The sequence below is a fragment of the Lissotriton helveticus genome, chromosome 10 (genome assembly GCF_964261635.1).
Source record: "Lissotriton helveticus chromosome 10, aLisHel1.1, whole genome shotgun sequence".
Classification (NCBI taxonomy): domain Eukaryota; kingdom Metazoa; phylum Chordata; class Amphibia; order Caudata; family Salamandridae; genus Lissotriton; species Lissotriton helveticus.
The window spans coordinates 163,822,092-163,838,101 of NC_136071.1; the positions used below are offsets into that span (position 1 = coordinate 163,822,092).

The following is a 16,010-nucleotide window of genomic DNA, read 5'->3' on the forward strand; positions in this document are numbered from 1 at the left end:
TACCCACTAAAAAAATATATTTACATTCTCTTCGGGTTTTTGACATTCTGAACTCATAAAATATGGACATTTTAATATGATGCCCTGTCAATCATATACATTCACGGTCGTGTGCAAATTGAGGTGCCTAGGCTCGAAACATTAAATAATAATAATAAAATCGAAGTTAGAAGAAGCAGTTTTTTCTGCAAGGAGTTCGGAGAGCGAAGGAGTTTTTCGTGACTGGGTCGTCGCGGTGGGCAGCGCCTAGGAGGGGAGCCCTGTTGAAGGCGCTTCCCGCCCGGGAATAGGAAGGGCGCTGTTGCGCTCCCATGACTCGGCGCCTTTTTTATTTCCCAAGAGGATCCTCGCCGAGTTTATCAGCCGCCGGTTGTGTTTATTTGCATCCACCTGGCGAGCCCCGTTTCCCAGCCGCCTTCCCCGGCTCCTCCCCGAGGAAGGAGCACCCCCCCTCCGCTGAAAGGGAGGGACCTGCACCGGCCGGGCGGCTCGGAGCGGGAGAAGCAGCCAGTCTCTCCCTCCAGCGGCCGCTGTGAGGAGGCAGCAGGTGCCACAGACAGACCGCTGCTCTCCCCTCAGCGCGGAAAAGGAAAATAAAAAACCTCTGGAACAACCGACTTGGGAAACTTCCAAAAACTGGGAGGGGAGAGACCCTGCGCGCCGCCCCTATTTTGGGAGCTGCATGCACACAAGCCGAGGCAGGGACCAAGCTGCCTGCTGCAGCCATCAAAGTACCCCTCCGACGTCCTCCTAACTGTCCCGCCCGGAGGAAACTGTCGGCTTTGCAAACTGCAAGTGAAATAAAGAAGCAGAAAACCCCTCCCCCTAGAAGTGAGGGCGGGATTCCGCCGCTTGTAAAGACCACTGGCCGCGTAGTCCCATGACAGGTGCCAGTCCAGAGAAGGGAAACCCTCTCCGCGCACGGACGGGGGGAAACCGCGGGAAGGCGAGTGGGGAGACTTAAACGGATGACTTTGTGGTTTTTTTGCGATTAAAGGCAACTGGCAGTCGGATGAGATTATTCTTCTGTTTCTGTTCTTCTGCTGTTGATTCAGGTGCACCAGCCTCGCACTGTGCACGAAAAGTGATGGAGTGAAAGTTTGCATCCGAGGACCAGGATATAGAATACAGCACATGGACTGCTGATCTTGGCGCTGCTTGCTTTGATTCTGTGATCTGCCTGCCAGGAGTCATGGCTGTGGCTGGTGATGTGTACATGTCCTGCCGTGGGGTCCCCTGCAGTGTAAGCAGAAGTCACTGGAAGCCGGGCAGTGTGAGGAAGGAGGTGGCTGTGGATGTTCTAACGCCGGGCGCCATGGGCAGCGGCAACCCGGGTACCACCTGCCAGATAACTGCCCGCTACGGAAGTGGCGCTGCCCCATGCTTGGAGAATGCATCTCAGGGCGCTGCCAGGCACATGGGTAGTGTTGCCCAGGACACTGCCAGGCACAGGGGTCGAGCCACTCGGACCACCGACTGGAACATGGGGCGTGCTGCCCAGGGCATTGCCAGGCACAGTGCCCTTCACTGTGATAGGAACTTGTTAAAATGTGCGAATATCCCTGTCGGTTGCACACGGAGTGCCAAACACGGATCTGATGGGCACGTGGAGAGTGCTGCCCATGGCACTGACTGGCGTATTGCTGGCTCTGCCAACCACATGGAATGTGCTGGCGAAGACTCTGCCAGGCACATTGGGATTACTGACCGTAGCACAGCCAGGCTCCCAGGGGGTACTATCGCACACCCGGGGAGTGTCGCTAAGGGCACGGCCAAGCACAGGGAGGCAAGCCTGGCCTCTGGCACACTGGAAATGGTTATCACTGGAAACGCTGCACGGGAAGTCAGGAATGCTGCAGGGAATAGTTGGAGTATGAAGGCGAAGAACCTCAGCTTCTGCCGGGCATGGTGGGCATTTCTGCTGCTGCTGCAGCTCCACGTGTGGAACACACTGGCCCAGGGTAAGTCATGCTTCTGAACTTTACACATGTGCTGGGGGTTTCAAAACTCCCCAGTGTAGATTCACCAACCTGTATTTCTCTTTTGCCTAAAATATAATAAAATACTTTGTACAAAACAAACTCCCCAGTGATGAAAACAACTCAACAGACTGCTGTTAATAACAATGGCATTGCTATCGTTGCTTTTATTGCTGGCATTTGCCAACAGGTTGTCTTGACCAAATGGATGCTATTAACCTGAAGTTGTCTCCTGTCATTGGTGTCATTATGTCACGTCCAGGCAGTCCTGCTCTGGCATTTTCTTCTATAGCAATTTACATGCTGGGACTTGTAAGTCAATCCTTACACAGGTCACATAATGCAACATGCTGATTAATAGAAGACCATTGCTGGGCAAAGGAATTACACATGATGCAGGAAGACCTGGCATCTGCGCCAGGAATGCATTAACAACCCGGGTCACATGTTAAGTATTTTGGTAAGAGGTTTCATGCTTTCCAGCCACCCATTACTTCCAACGCCACAGAATCTCGGACACGACGACTTAAATGTATAATAGACCAACGCACCATGATATGTACTCAAAAGGGGTTCGTAAGGCTAACTACCTGGTCCCAGATTATGCCATTTAGTCTTACAAGCCCATATGAATAAAAAAGGAGGTATTTAGTTAACTGCTTTTAACTGCACGTGTGATTGCAAAAGGATAGCAACAAGGGCAAGAAAGACAGAGAAGAGGATCAAATGATCTGTTTTTGTTGATATACCCAACAGACTTTATAAGTTTGCCAATGGTTTGAAAACCTTATTAAGATTTTAATGTTTTGAAGATAGTTGCTAGACGGGAAGCTGCACAGACTCATTGGGTAGATGTTACTTGCAGTCTTTTTCACTGTCAGGCATACCGTAACTGAAAGAGCCCTATAGATGCTTCTTAGCTCCCAGTGCCCGGACACACAAAGACATTTCTGGAGTATATAAAGTTGTTCTCCTTTACTTACTTTGCATGCCTTTGTGAAGTGTCCCCAAGGCATCTAGAATGGAATATTCAGTGGTTATTCACCCGTAACTAGTGCAAATAGAAAGAACTTTGACTTTGAACTTTTACTAATAGTGTTGGACGGTTCGCACTGTTTCGGAAAGGCTTGTAAGAGTAAAAAAGATACTAATATTCATACTCATAAATGTTTTTGTGAATCTACTCCTACGTTTCCAATGTTGGGCTTTCATTGCAAAGCTAATGTATTCTGGGGATTGATGTCCAGATTTGCCTCAGTTTAATTAATTGGACTACTAATACATTTGCCAACAATACATTTTAATGTGAAAATCCAGAACAGGAAATTTCCTGATGCTATTGGAGTGAAGTGAATCCTGAATCCTGACCACATATAACGAGGTGTAGCAATCCCACGTTGTTGGGAAGGGGCGACAGTTCATCTATGAAACAACAAAAAAGTGATGGCTGGAATGCTCTCAGTAGTATTGGCCACTGGCATTGACTCACTGTTGTATTCTTAGGGTGACCAGACATCTCAGATTTGCCCAGACAGTCCTGGTTTTTAAGGACTGTCCCGGAGTCCCAATAATTTGTACTGAATCAAAGACATGTACCGGTTTTTGAGAGAGGATGAGGTGAACCCTCACATTAATCGAGTGTGGTGCAGGCTCACGTTTCCTCCGACTCTCTCTGCGCAACAGGAACAGAGGTTCAAGTGGAGCCTTTAAAGAGCTCTCTTCACAGCACCGAATTTCATTGTTTGAAATGCCCCCTGCTGTGCTGCCTCGCTTTGCCACTGGATTAGCCTGGCTGATGAGGGGTGTTACCTAGAAACACATCCCAGGATGCTTGTTTCCGGCCCAGGAAAGACCTGGATAGGCAGGCAATGAGGCACAGGGTCGAGACTGATTTGCATATGGCTGGGACTGAATTGGGGTGGCGAAGTGAGCCTAAGAACGATGATAGATTCAACCCAGATCTGTGAATGGGGGTGAGTGTCTGAAAAGTTTAAGTACTCCGTCCATCATCTCCTAGTGTTTGCTTTGTTCACCCTAAGTTGATGGGGTATGCCCAGACGTGGGTCCCTTGCTCACTTTGCCACTGGATTCAACCTTGCCTGGCTGATGAGGAGTGTTATTCCGAAACCGGTCCCAGGATGCTTTTTTCCCATCCAGGGAAAACCTGACTTGGCAGTTCAGTCTGGACTGTTCCCATGAGGCACAGGGTCGAGACTGATTTGCATATGGTTGGGTCTGAACAGGGGTGGCAAAGTGAGCTAAAGACTGATGATGATTCAACCCAGATCTGTTACTGGGGGTGAGTGTCTGAAAAGTTTCAACACTCTGCCCATCATCTCCTTGTGTTTGCTTCACTCAGGCAGCACAGCAGGATGTAATGAGGGGTAAGTGGCCTATCATCCTAAACCAGGGACGGCCGGTGACCTAGTAATAGAACTATGTTTTGGTGGGGCAGATCATGGTCACAGAAGGACTTTAGTAAAAGTATTTAAGGCCGCGCTTCATGAGAAATATATCATAAGTATATATATACTAATACCACCCAATATTCTACACCATTTAGTCCAATTATGACCACTATAGTGGGTTCATTTAACTGTAAGACGGAATTTGCGGTCTATGTCCTGACATGCACCTGTGGTCTTAGATATGTTGGTAGTACCCGACTACAGGTGCATGTCAGGATTCTCTAGCATTTACGTGCCATCGTTAACAATGATGACACGTATCCGGTGGCCAGACATTTTAAGGCAATCCATAACAATAATTTACAATGCCAGTCTTACTATGTTATCGCCTCAGTTCCAAAACCCCGTAGAGGCGGTGACAGGGACAAGATTCTTAGGAGGCTGGAATCACATTTTATCTTAGAATTGGACAGCAAATTCCCCAATGGGTTGAATACTACGGATAATTTACATGTGTTCCTTTAAGATTATGAAATTCACCTTTTTAGGTTATAGGTTCAGTAGAGTGCGATGTTTCTCTGCTTTGCTCTATCCTTAGTTCTCTTTTTAATACTTGGACCTTTGTTACTTTATTTAGTTTCATGGGTGCAGGTGTTTTCTTTTCTTTGCATCCCATTTTTTATTCAGTGGTATGCATTTTTTCTTACACTTTGGATATGAAGACATAGACATAACAGTTTAGGTATATTTTTAGTTATTCCCACTTTTTGCTACTTTTCGCTAATTTAAGCCAAACAAAGTTTGACTAATTCTGAACGTTTAACATCATATACAATTAACTTTGTACCTATATGGCTACTTGGTACCCAAAAAATCTTTTTGGGTCAAAGTTTACAGTGACCAATAGGAATACAGTTTTGCATATAGGAATATATATTCTTTGGTTCATATAATATTGCGCATTTGCACATATTAGATCTATACTACGTGTCATTATTTTTATTGAAACTAAGTTGTTGAGATCTGACTTCTGTTTACCCATATGCAATCTTGTACTTTATTCCTCTTGCAATTTTGCACAAAACTGTGTAGCACTTTAATGCGGTTCTTTGCACATTCAAGTTCATTGCATTGTTTTGCACATTTATTCTGTTGCGTAATTTGCACTGATATGGACCATATTTGTATTTTAAACAGCAACTCTTTGGTCACTGCATTCATGTTTGTACATATTTTTTATATACATTGTTTTTAATTTTTTAAACAATGTGTATATATACATCGTTCAGATTTATGTCACTGTGGATTCTAAATGTTACTTGTTTTTTATCCAGTCTTCTAGCAACACTAATTTGCGAAATGTTTACATACTAGTGGGAAAACATACTCTATATGTGCTATACTAAGTAGTATGTCTTCTCTTTTTTTTTTTTATGCTCACGTGGTGAAATAGAAAAAAATACATGTGAAAAAAACTTTGGAACAGCCACTATTTAAATGTTGACCATTCCATTTACTGACTATCTGTGAACAAGGGCGGATGCCCGAAACGCGTCAGACCTGGTAACTCGTCTAAAATAAATACCTGTGCCTGAAAAAACCGCTGGATTTGCGTGGTTTCTCTGTCGTCGTTGTGGCGGTTCTGGGAGACTGCAGCTGCTGCAAGTATATATATATATATATATATGAAAAGGAAACTCCTCCTCAGCTTGCTCTGCGCTCGCAGACACCGCCTCCACGCCAGCAAAGAATAAGGACCGGACCAGCAGAGTCAGCAAGATGGTATTTATTTAAAACAACAGAACCAGCGACGCGTTTCGGGCCAAAAGCCCTTGGTCATATGGTATATATCTCCTTAAAAAAATATTGTAAAGCCCTTCTGTGACCATGATCCAGCCCCGGCCCTATTTCTATGTCGATGGCCGTCCCGGTTTTTAATTTTAAAAAATCTGGTCAACCTATGTATTCTGGACTTATGACTCGTCATTCCCTTCTCACTTGGTTTGTCATGCTGAAAATACAAAAGTTTATGGGGGGTGGGGGGAGGGACCAAAAGTCTCAGCTGTTGTAAATTGCACGGGCAACATTCCAGTCCTTTGGCGTTATGCACATCATGCCTCTCCAAGTAGGGGTAACCATATGCAAATCAGCCATGATCCTGCTCAAGTTGTGATTGTCCAAGCTGATATAATCAGGCCATGTTCCAGAAACAGCAGCAACCCCACATTGGCTTCAGGTTTGCAGCACCTCATCAGTGAGGCACAGCTTTGATCCTTTGAAACTGCGCAAAGGGGACCAGGCCTAGTAGTTAGGGCTGAAGTGTTCCTATTGGAGCAGGAACACATCTTACTAGCATAAGACTGTTCACAGTCTACAGTGTTAAAGTGGCTCAAAACATTGAATTGGAGTTCAGACAGTGGTAAATACCAGTGGTTGACATTAATTCAAGCTGTCCAACAATCATGTTTTTGTTTTTCTAAGTGAGATGCCTTAAATGCAACAGATATGGTCCTGTGCTTACTGATCCATAGAACTCAAGGTGTCCCTCTTTCATTTTTGGTCCAGGTAGGCCGGAACAATTTTGGGGATGCTTGTATTCCCGTCTGGAGGGGACCTGGCCTGGCAGTTCCAGCTAGACTCCAGCTATTGGAGCACTATCAAAAGTGATATGCATGTGGCTGGTCTCTGTCTGAAGTGGCACAATGAGTGAAAGAATGATGGACTAGAATGTGGCCACATTTAATTACCAATGACTGTCTTTCTTTCAAGCATTTCATCCTTTACCCTCTACAGTTTAATTTATGGCACCTTCTGCCAGGTCTGGCATTTTCTATAGTGACTTTTTGCATGCTGGGATTCATATGCCTATATTATTTTAGTTTTGAAAAGGTCTTTTTTAGCATTTCTGAATTGTATTATGCAAAGATGTTAACTGTACTGCATTGCACAGATTTTTAAATCATTGGGCCTATATTAGTAATGTGAACATCAAAACTGAGTCCCAGAAGGCAAAGTATTGTTGGCTACATGCCGTGATTGCCTCAAGGTGTTACTCCAGGCTCTGAATCACGCGGCTTCTATGAAAAGGAACTGAAATAATATTGATTGAGTGCTGCAGGTAAATAGAAAACCTCTTTGAAGGTAATCTCAGTTACTGCTGATTTGTTCTTGTGATTTGCATGCGCTGAACGCTTGGGCGAGCACTGAGCCTTTCTACATGTCAGGAGCAACTGCTGTAGAGGGTTACTTACAGCATTGGCCATTCACGATTTTAAGAAGCCTTAATGCATGCACTGGCAGGGAAGTGTTAATTCGTGCTCGCCCATAAACTCAGCTTGTTTCTTCTATACATCCCTTTTGTGCCCCCAGTGTTTGTTTACCTCTCTTGCATATTGGAACCTATGTATCCAGGAATCCCTCATTTATTCACAGTTCACCTTGGAATCCGTCTCAATGTTGTATTTGTAATGCAATTGTGGCCATAACTAATGGGTCTTCAGAAGTGTTGAAATGGATGCCCCCAAAGTTGTCCATTTGTAAAATACTGCATGTTGGTGGTTCAGTAGGTTTCAACTGCAATGTTTAGTGGGTATAGGCAAAGTGTGATAGTGATCGGGGGCGAATGCGGGTTGACAATCATATACCTGAACATTTGTGTCAGTGTGAGGGTGACATTGTCTGTGCACCTTTTTGAAGCCCACAAGCTGTACATTATGCAAGTAACTCTTAACATATATTTTTACACATTTGGTGATAGCTGCAACTTGAAAATGTTATAAAAAATAAAACTTACCTGACGTGACGTCCTCGCTCCTGACCTTTTCTCTACTGGAACCGGATGCTGGAACTCCCTTGCCCAATCCTGGCGCTGCTCACTTGCACCATGAGAGCAGCGTCAGGATTGGTGGGAACGGCCTCCACATCGCTCTGGAGGCCTGCACTTATTTTCAACCCAGCCGTTTTAAGATAGCTGGATTGTGAGGTTTAAAGTGCGCATGTGTGGCTGGTCGTCGCAAGATGACCGGCCAAAAAGACATGCACAGTTTAAACAGTGCATTAACCCCTTGGCTGCTGGGGTCATTCCCCTGCCGTGCTGGGGGGGGAGGTGGCGCGCACTGCGCCCCGGTGCTCATGACGAGCTGAGCTCGTCATGACCACACCCGTTTCATTAGAACGCTCGCACAACAGGGGAATTTTCCCAGCGTGCGAGCGTTCTAACGGTCATGACGAGCTCCGCTCGTCATGAGCACATGAGAACCGTGGATCATAACGAGCTGAGCTCGTCATGAGTGTGGGAGGGGTTAACCAGCACACCTTCCTCCCTGCTGCTGTCACTCAGCCGCTGCCCCATCCCGTCCTGACACTCAGCTAGGGACAGAGGATGAAAAATAAAATGGTAATAATAAATTACCATTTTATTATATCTACATCTCGGCTACTGGACTTATTCATCATAACATCTTGAAAGTGCCTGTGCTATGCATTGAACTCCCTGTTTGGCCTGTTTAACTGCCCTATCGGCCCATTACAAATGGTGCTTAAAGTGCATGTTATATGTGGGCTAAAGTGTTCACCACATTCATATTCAACATATATTTTTTGCCAGCTGCACCACTGTGCTCTGGCTAGGCTGCAGTTTAAATGCACTGCAGTGACTCATGAGCCGGAAAACTGCCTTTGCCATATTGAAAAAGGGTATTTCTATACATTCATTAGTCACTCTTAAAATGTGCTTTGTAAACCCACAGAGCAAGGTGCTAATATATAAAAATAGGGCACATCACATACTGAGATAGTGTTCCCTTTTAGTGAAATAAAAGCTAAAAGCTATTTTATTCTGTAGACCTGGCTTGCCTTTTCTCTAGTAGGCTTAGGTTAGATTTTAATATTTATTTTCCATCTCTACTTAGGAAAGGGCTGTAAGATGCTTAAAAGTTATTTCCTGCTTAGTTTGTAAACTCTGACTTAATTGCAAAATAAGATGTGTGATAACTTGAGCAGAAAATTTACTTAACGTACTTAAGGCTGTCTGAGCCAGAAAAAGATTAAACCAGTTCTGACATTTTTCACACCTCCAGAGGTGGAACACATGTTTGGCAGGGCTATTTAAGGAGTCTGGAACCAATAACAATAGCTTGCCTCTGGGACCCGAAAAGGCCAATCGGTGTTAACTGCTGAAAATGTAGCAGGATTAAACAGCTAGGAATGGACCAGAAAAGTTAGCAGAACAAAAGGCAGCTTTGGAATACTTTTTGATAAAAAGATGACCCGTCCTAGAGGGAATGTTTAGTTCATCCCCAATACCCTTCTCGGCAGTAATGTTCCAGCCAAAGTTGAACAAAAACCAGTTTTGACCCTTTCAGGTAGTAGAGTGGCCAGGAAGCCGAAGACATGTCTTACCATTGGCAGTCTTGCTTCACTTTCATGAAATAAGGGCTCCTAGCTACCTTTACAGTAAGATAAAGAGGAATGCTGGAGGGGGGTTGGGGGGTGAAGGGGCTGCAAGAAAATTGTTAGAATTGGGTGGTTAAATCCCTCCAAAACAGACAAGTGCACCGGATAAATCCAGCACCCCCTCCTCCGAACATTCCTGGACCTGGGAAGACTCCATCTGAAGAAAAAGGCCTTTCTGGAAGAAGAATGGGACTTGGCTCCTGTGTGAAGACTAGGCCTCGCAGAGACTCCTGAATCCTACTGGTACACTGCAACTGGAACTGCTCTCCAAGGGTAAAGTTGTTGGATTCGTGTTTACCTGCTTCAAGGACACAAAAAGTAAAAAAAACAGCAGACTTTAAGAGACCCAAACTGACTGACGATGACTAAACCCTGCAGAAGACCTAGCCAGAGCGAAAGACCCAGTGCGCGGTAGTCTATCCTAAGGATATAAGGTCTGCAGTATTGTCCAGATGCAGTTTCACAGCAATTGGAGATTAAGTCTAAAGGTAAAACCTGTGACCGGGGCAACCCAGTTAGTGTAGCCAAAATCCGCTCCATCACGGTCGGCCTGAAATTGCACCACAGTCTTGGTCCATCGCAAAATTATTTCTCCATAGTGCTGGACCTTTTCTAGGTGCTTTGTGCCTTTAAAACTTTAAAAACCCATATCGCCGGTTCCCCTTAACCTATTTTGATATTCTTGGTGTCTTTTTGCTCATTAAATATTTTTCTAAATTTGTTTTGGAATGTTATTGTGTTGTTCTATACTTTGAAAATGTTGGTACTGCTTGAATTTTGCATGCACTTAACTAAGGCTTGCCTACTGCTTATGCCATAGCTACTAGAGGTTGAGCAAAGATTCTCTCAGAGCTGTGTTTTGATCTAACTATAATGGATTTATTACGTTTGTAGGGGTGCCTCCTTTCACAAACCGATAACTCAATTTCTGATAGTTGAGATAGGGTTGCTGGAATACTAATTGCCCTGTTGCCCCCAAGTAGTTCTGCTTCAGCAGTTAATTGCCCTTGCCCCTCTCATTTGGCGCACATATATAATTGGGCTACTGATAATTAAATGCAGTTAACAACAATTAATGCCCTGTGGAGAAGGTAGTGACTCCTGTATATTGCATGCCTGACAATTACGGGAATGTGCTCAAGGTGAGCTTGCAAAATGAAGTGGAGGGTAATTAACAACTGGTAGTGCCTAGAAGCATGTTGACAATAAAGCTTTTAGCACCCATGCTTTCAAATCTACCCTCTAGAGGCGGGCAAAGAAGCCAGTCCGTCTCCATCTACTCAGTGTCACTGATTCAGACTTTTTCTGAGCTCTGAATGCAGGCGAGCAGCAGTTAATATCAGCATTCTGAGATTTCCGATGTCAGCATTCCAGACACGGTGCTTAAAGCATTTCACTTCCATTCTCTGGGTACTTTTTCTCAGTTATTCCATTCTATATAGGAAGCCATCATCCCTAACCTTAAAACGGCTACTAACCAATGATCAATGAATTTCAGTTTGGAAAAGTCTAATTTGTAATAAAGTAGGTAGATGAAGAAAAAAGAAAAGGGTTTCACCTAGCCTCTGCAATTGAAGTTAAATGCTCGTAGAAAATAAATTGTAGTTAAGAATAATGGATCCTACAATTGTTTCTGACATTTTTCGTTGCGTTGGCTTTTTTTTTTACATTGCTGCATTAGCTCAATAGCTTCGAATCATTCAGTGCCTTTGCCTTTACAGAAGAACCTTCTTTTTACAACCTACCACAAAAGCATTTTGTATGGGCGTGAACACCATTGGCTAATAAACTCAAGATATATACTTATACAAATATACAGGATTGGTCCGAGCACAGAGAATTCATTGATCATCTTTCAGCTATTGATTTATTATTAGTTTTTTCAAGTTACCTATGAACACGCCTTCATCCCTCAAATGAGAGCTACATGCAACGTTGAATTAGAAAAATATATACATGCACCTACTTACGCATTAGACTGTTTATTTATGAATTTTCAAGTGTTATGAACAGTGACTTCACTTGGCCCTCCTTCCACTTCAGAGTCCTTTGAGACCCCTGGGGCAGCATTGAATATTCCGTTATGCAACTTACTTACCTATAACATTGGCAGCCTGAAAAGGGTTTTGGAAGTTAAATGCTATTTTTAATTATAAGAAATCTCAGCCTATTTTAAACTGGTTATTTTGACATACGTGGGCCTGGTGTTGATACTCACTATTTATCGAGTTTTCTGGTTGTGGTACACATGAAATTCCAGCTAAAATTACAATTTTGAACAGTTGGCCAAATTGTGTGATCCTGGGCATATTACTGTATCTGCCGAAAATTGGCAGCACCTGGAGATGATTCTCTTCGAAGACGGTTCGTGAATCAATTTCAAATTTAGGGCCTGCAAGAAAAAGTTGTTTCGAAGTGTGAGTTTATTAACACAGAAGTAAAATAGCTGTCTATAATGTTGACAAAAAAACTCCTTCTGTTCAGTGATTTTTAGTTCATGTCTTTTTATGCTACCTTTCCTTCTCGCTTCCCAGACGCCTCCGCAAACACTCTTCTCATTGTGTGTAAAACAAAAGACGAGCACTTTAGCTCGTGTTCATTTGACCTCTCTAGCTCTTGTTGGGAAGCTGAAATTTACATTACTCGATTTGCATGTTGTTTCCCATCTTGCTATAAGCCAGACTGACCTTTTTGTTCTGAAAGGTGGGTGTTCAGAAATAGTCCTGCAGCTGTGCAGAAGCGTCACTTTTTACATGTAAATTGCTGAATCAATTAAGGTGACCTTTTTAAAGTAGTTTATGTGGCTCGCTAATAAATGTAACCTTCACCCTGCAGTTGCACTTTGCTGTTGTGTACTCGCCAACCCTGCAATTCTGTGCATAATTTCAGTTACTTTACCGTGTGCGGTCTTCTTTGCAGTTTAATTCCTCGTATATGTCTCTATTGTATGGAAGAGAAGTGTGTTTTACAGCAGTTAATCTTAATTTAATTTGGTAGGCCTGTTTTGTAGGTAGTATTTAAGTGAACTGCTTCTAGATTTACAAGGAGACTTCCTGTGTTGACACATATGCACTTATTACAGTGCCGTGCTTCTCTCCAATATTAATCAAGTAATAAAAACATCCTCTCTAGGGAAGTTGATAAAGAACTACTTCAGAAACACAGAACATGATTTTTTTAAAGCAGTACACTCTGGAGGAGTTTACCTTCTACAAGTATGGGAACTTCAAGGGAGATCCACCATCTCTTTACTTGGGGTTACTGATGCAGTTTTTTTTTTTAGAATAACTTTATTCGGTATGTAAAAATACCATAAAAGTAGCAATTTATCCAAAACAGGTTACAGATACAAACTTAAAAAGAATGAGTAATTCATCAGTCTAAAATCCACATGGTACAATTTCAATCAGTAAGTTAAAATAAAATACACATTGCATGACACCTGTCCCCCATCAGTCCAATTCATCTTCATACATGGAAACCATTCTTAAGAGAGCATGAAGGATTGTAACGAGAAATCTAAAAACTTCCGCTGCCCCTTGTGTTCCTTAGTCTGAATGCAGCCCTTAAAAAATTAGTGGTCTAAAAAGGTGTGAAAGCGTCTGGGGCCAATAAAAAAAAAACAGTGCCACCCATGCCTGTTTGAATCTGGCTTTCTTTAAAATTCCCTTCAGGAAAAGACTCCTGGGATGTGAATGAAATGGGCATGATAAGATGAAATGGATGGTGTCCTGTGAAGACCTATGGTCGCAGCCACAGGGCCCCTTCATCTCTATGGACGGTGTGAACCCTGCCGCTTCTGCTAAAACATGATGCAGAAGATTCAGCCCGAACCGGGTCATTAAGAATTTATCATGTGCACTGCTTAAACAAGACAGGTATGGTTCAATGCCCTGGGCAGACTTAACTACTAGGTATTCTCTCACCGATGGCTTGGCTAACTCTGTGTCTTCCCGGAGCATTGAGACCTGTTTAAAGAACCGATCCTTGACCAGAGCCTTGCCTTGCATACTCACTTTGGAAGGATTGGTGAATAGAACTGCGGATCCAATTTTCTCAAAAGACTCCTTCACATATTTGAGCCAAGGAATTTTTAGCCCCTGATGCAGTTATATTGTCGGTGTAAGAAATCCAACAGGCAGGCTGATAAGCAGCAACTTGCTCAATGTTTCCTAACGGACACAAACCAACTTCTCCACAAAGGGTATGTACGCTTCGGTTCACCTTCTGATAGCCTGACCGAAAACAAAGGCTTACTCCTTTTGAGATATAACCAAGGCTAGGGACAGTCATTCTAAAACGATACACCTAAGAGAGCCAGACTTCAACACTAAAAATGAAATGCATTTGTCAAAATATAAAAACATGAAATGCAAAGTGTGCATACTCATTCTTGCACAAATCTGGTACTTCAAAACAGCACTAGCAATTTGCCATACCACGAGGTGTAGTATTTAGTGGGTACATAACTACAGCAATGTCAGAATTTCAGACCACTGATTAAAGGACTATGTGTCAATTGTGTGTGCTTTCACTTGTTAAGGTTGCACAATATTGGATTCTGCAGTGCTGGCATGTACGATTTACTCTTGGTTTTATCTGCTTCAAATCGTGTGCACAAAAACCTCTGTTGGCCATACCAGTTAAAATTCCAGCTTGGAGACCGGGAGATCAGGAGTTGTGTGACAATCTGTTGCTGTGCTAGTTAGTATGGCCATTGTTATTCCACGGGAGAAGATAACGTCTCAGAAAAATTACTTAGGAATTAGTCATTCGAAGGGCTCAAGTGAGGCCAATCAAAAAGGGTAAACAAATATAATTGGCTGCTGTGTGTGGGAAGAAATATTATCTTAGAATTAGTCTTCAGTATGTAGCAAGTAAATAGGCCATCTGGATGAAGTTGAGGACTGTGCCTGACCATAATTATGTTGATTCTGATATACTGAGTGGAACCTCGCTCAAGAGAAGAGAGAAATCTTGTCCACAAAAGTCCCAAATGGGAGAAGTTGCATTTTAGTGGGTGATGGATGAAGCAAGATCATTGGATGCAGCTGTTACCTCATCAGTCGTTTGCTCTGTGTGTATTCTGCAGAAGCTCTTACAGGTTGAGCGGTCAGTGCTGATGTGATATATATCGAAGGAAAGCTTCAAAAACCTGTACAGTGATCGCAGGATCTCATTTCAGGTCATGGTTTTCTCTGGTAGGAGCTATGATATCCCCTGGGCCCTCCTAAAGTTCTCCCATAAAAGACAGTTTTTCCATATGGAGTATTTTACAAATCATTGTCTTGTTTAACAAACTCAGCACAGACACAGTTTCTGGGGGTTCTTCATAGCCTGCAACAGGCAAAAAATTTCCTTCCTGTCTTTCACAGAGGTCACAGTTGCAGACCTTCATGTAGGTTTCAGGCTTCAGCAAAATGCATGCCTTTATAGTAGGCCATTAACTTCCTCTTCTCTGAGAATCTAGACCAGTGACTAACTTCTCTCGGTGGTCCCAAATCTTAGTACGAGAGGGATACCTGGAAAAAAGGTGGCAGGAGGTCTATCTTTTTCTTCATCAGTGCCACAGGATACAAGGTGAGTGAGTTCAGATAGGTAAGATAACCTCCAAAGGGAATTTCTAAACCAGCTCGCACCCTATCCAAACAAGGGGGTTGTCTCTGCAAGGGTTATCTGGAAATGGATATCAGCGGTGCCCCGTGGCTGGACTTAAATCTCCTGTCCACCTTAGCACCTTCTTTCATTATGCTCTGCAAGTCACAGAGGCCACACCATGGTCTAATCAATGGTGTGCAAAGATGGTATAACTAAGTAACTCAACTCGAATTGCACTCCTACACATTGCTTGGTTCTGACAATAATGTGGTTCAGTGGACCTAGAACTGAAGAAAGTTTATGGTAAAGTATTTCCACTGGCCAACTTGCGCCAATGTGTGCAAGCAAAACACTCTGACACCATGTTGCAACGCCTCAAAAAATTCTTGCACCAAGGTAATGTAGTAAGCTCAATGTGGTGAAGTAAGGATATCAGGGTATGGAAGCTTAAATTACCCAAAACAAAACCCCAAAAACAAAGTGCCATGAAAACATTTGTTAAGAGTAGTAATGGTTCTTTACTATGAAGAGTAGGTAGCCAAAAATCAAAAAAACTAAACCCCAAAGAAAA

At 43.2% G+C, this 16,010-nt stretch overlaps 1 protein-coding gene across 2 annotated transcripts in view; it reads left to right on the forward strand.

Moving 5' to 3' along the window:
• The first annotated feature begins 513 nt into the window (after positions 1-513).
• Positions 514-16,010, forward strand: part of SDK1 (sidekick cell adhesion molecule 1) — a 2,171,476-nt gene continuing 2,155,979 nt past the window's right edge. For both annotated transcript variants that reach the window (XM_078665001.1, XM_078665002.1), the window contains exon 1: positions 514-1,961. In XM_078665001.1, the coding sequence (XP_078521127.1) occupies positions 1,193-1,961 (769 nt within the window). In that variant the 5' untranslated portion in view covers positions 514-1,192. The remainder of the gene's footprint in view (positions 1,962-16,010) is intronic.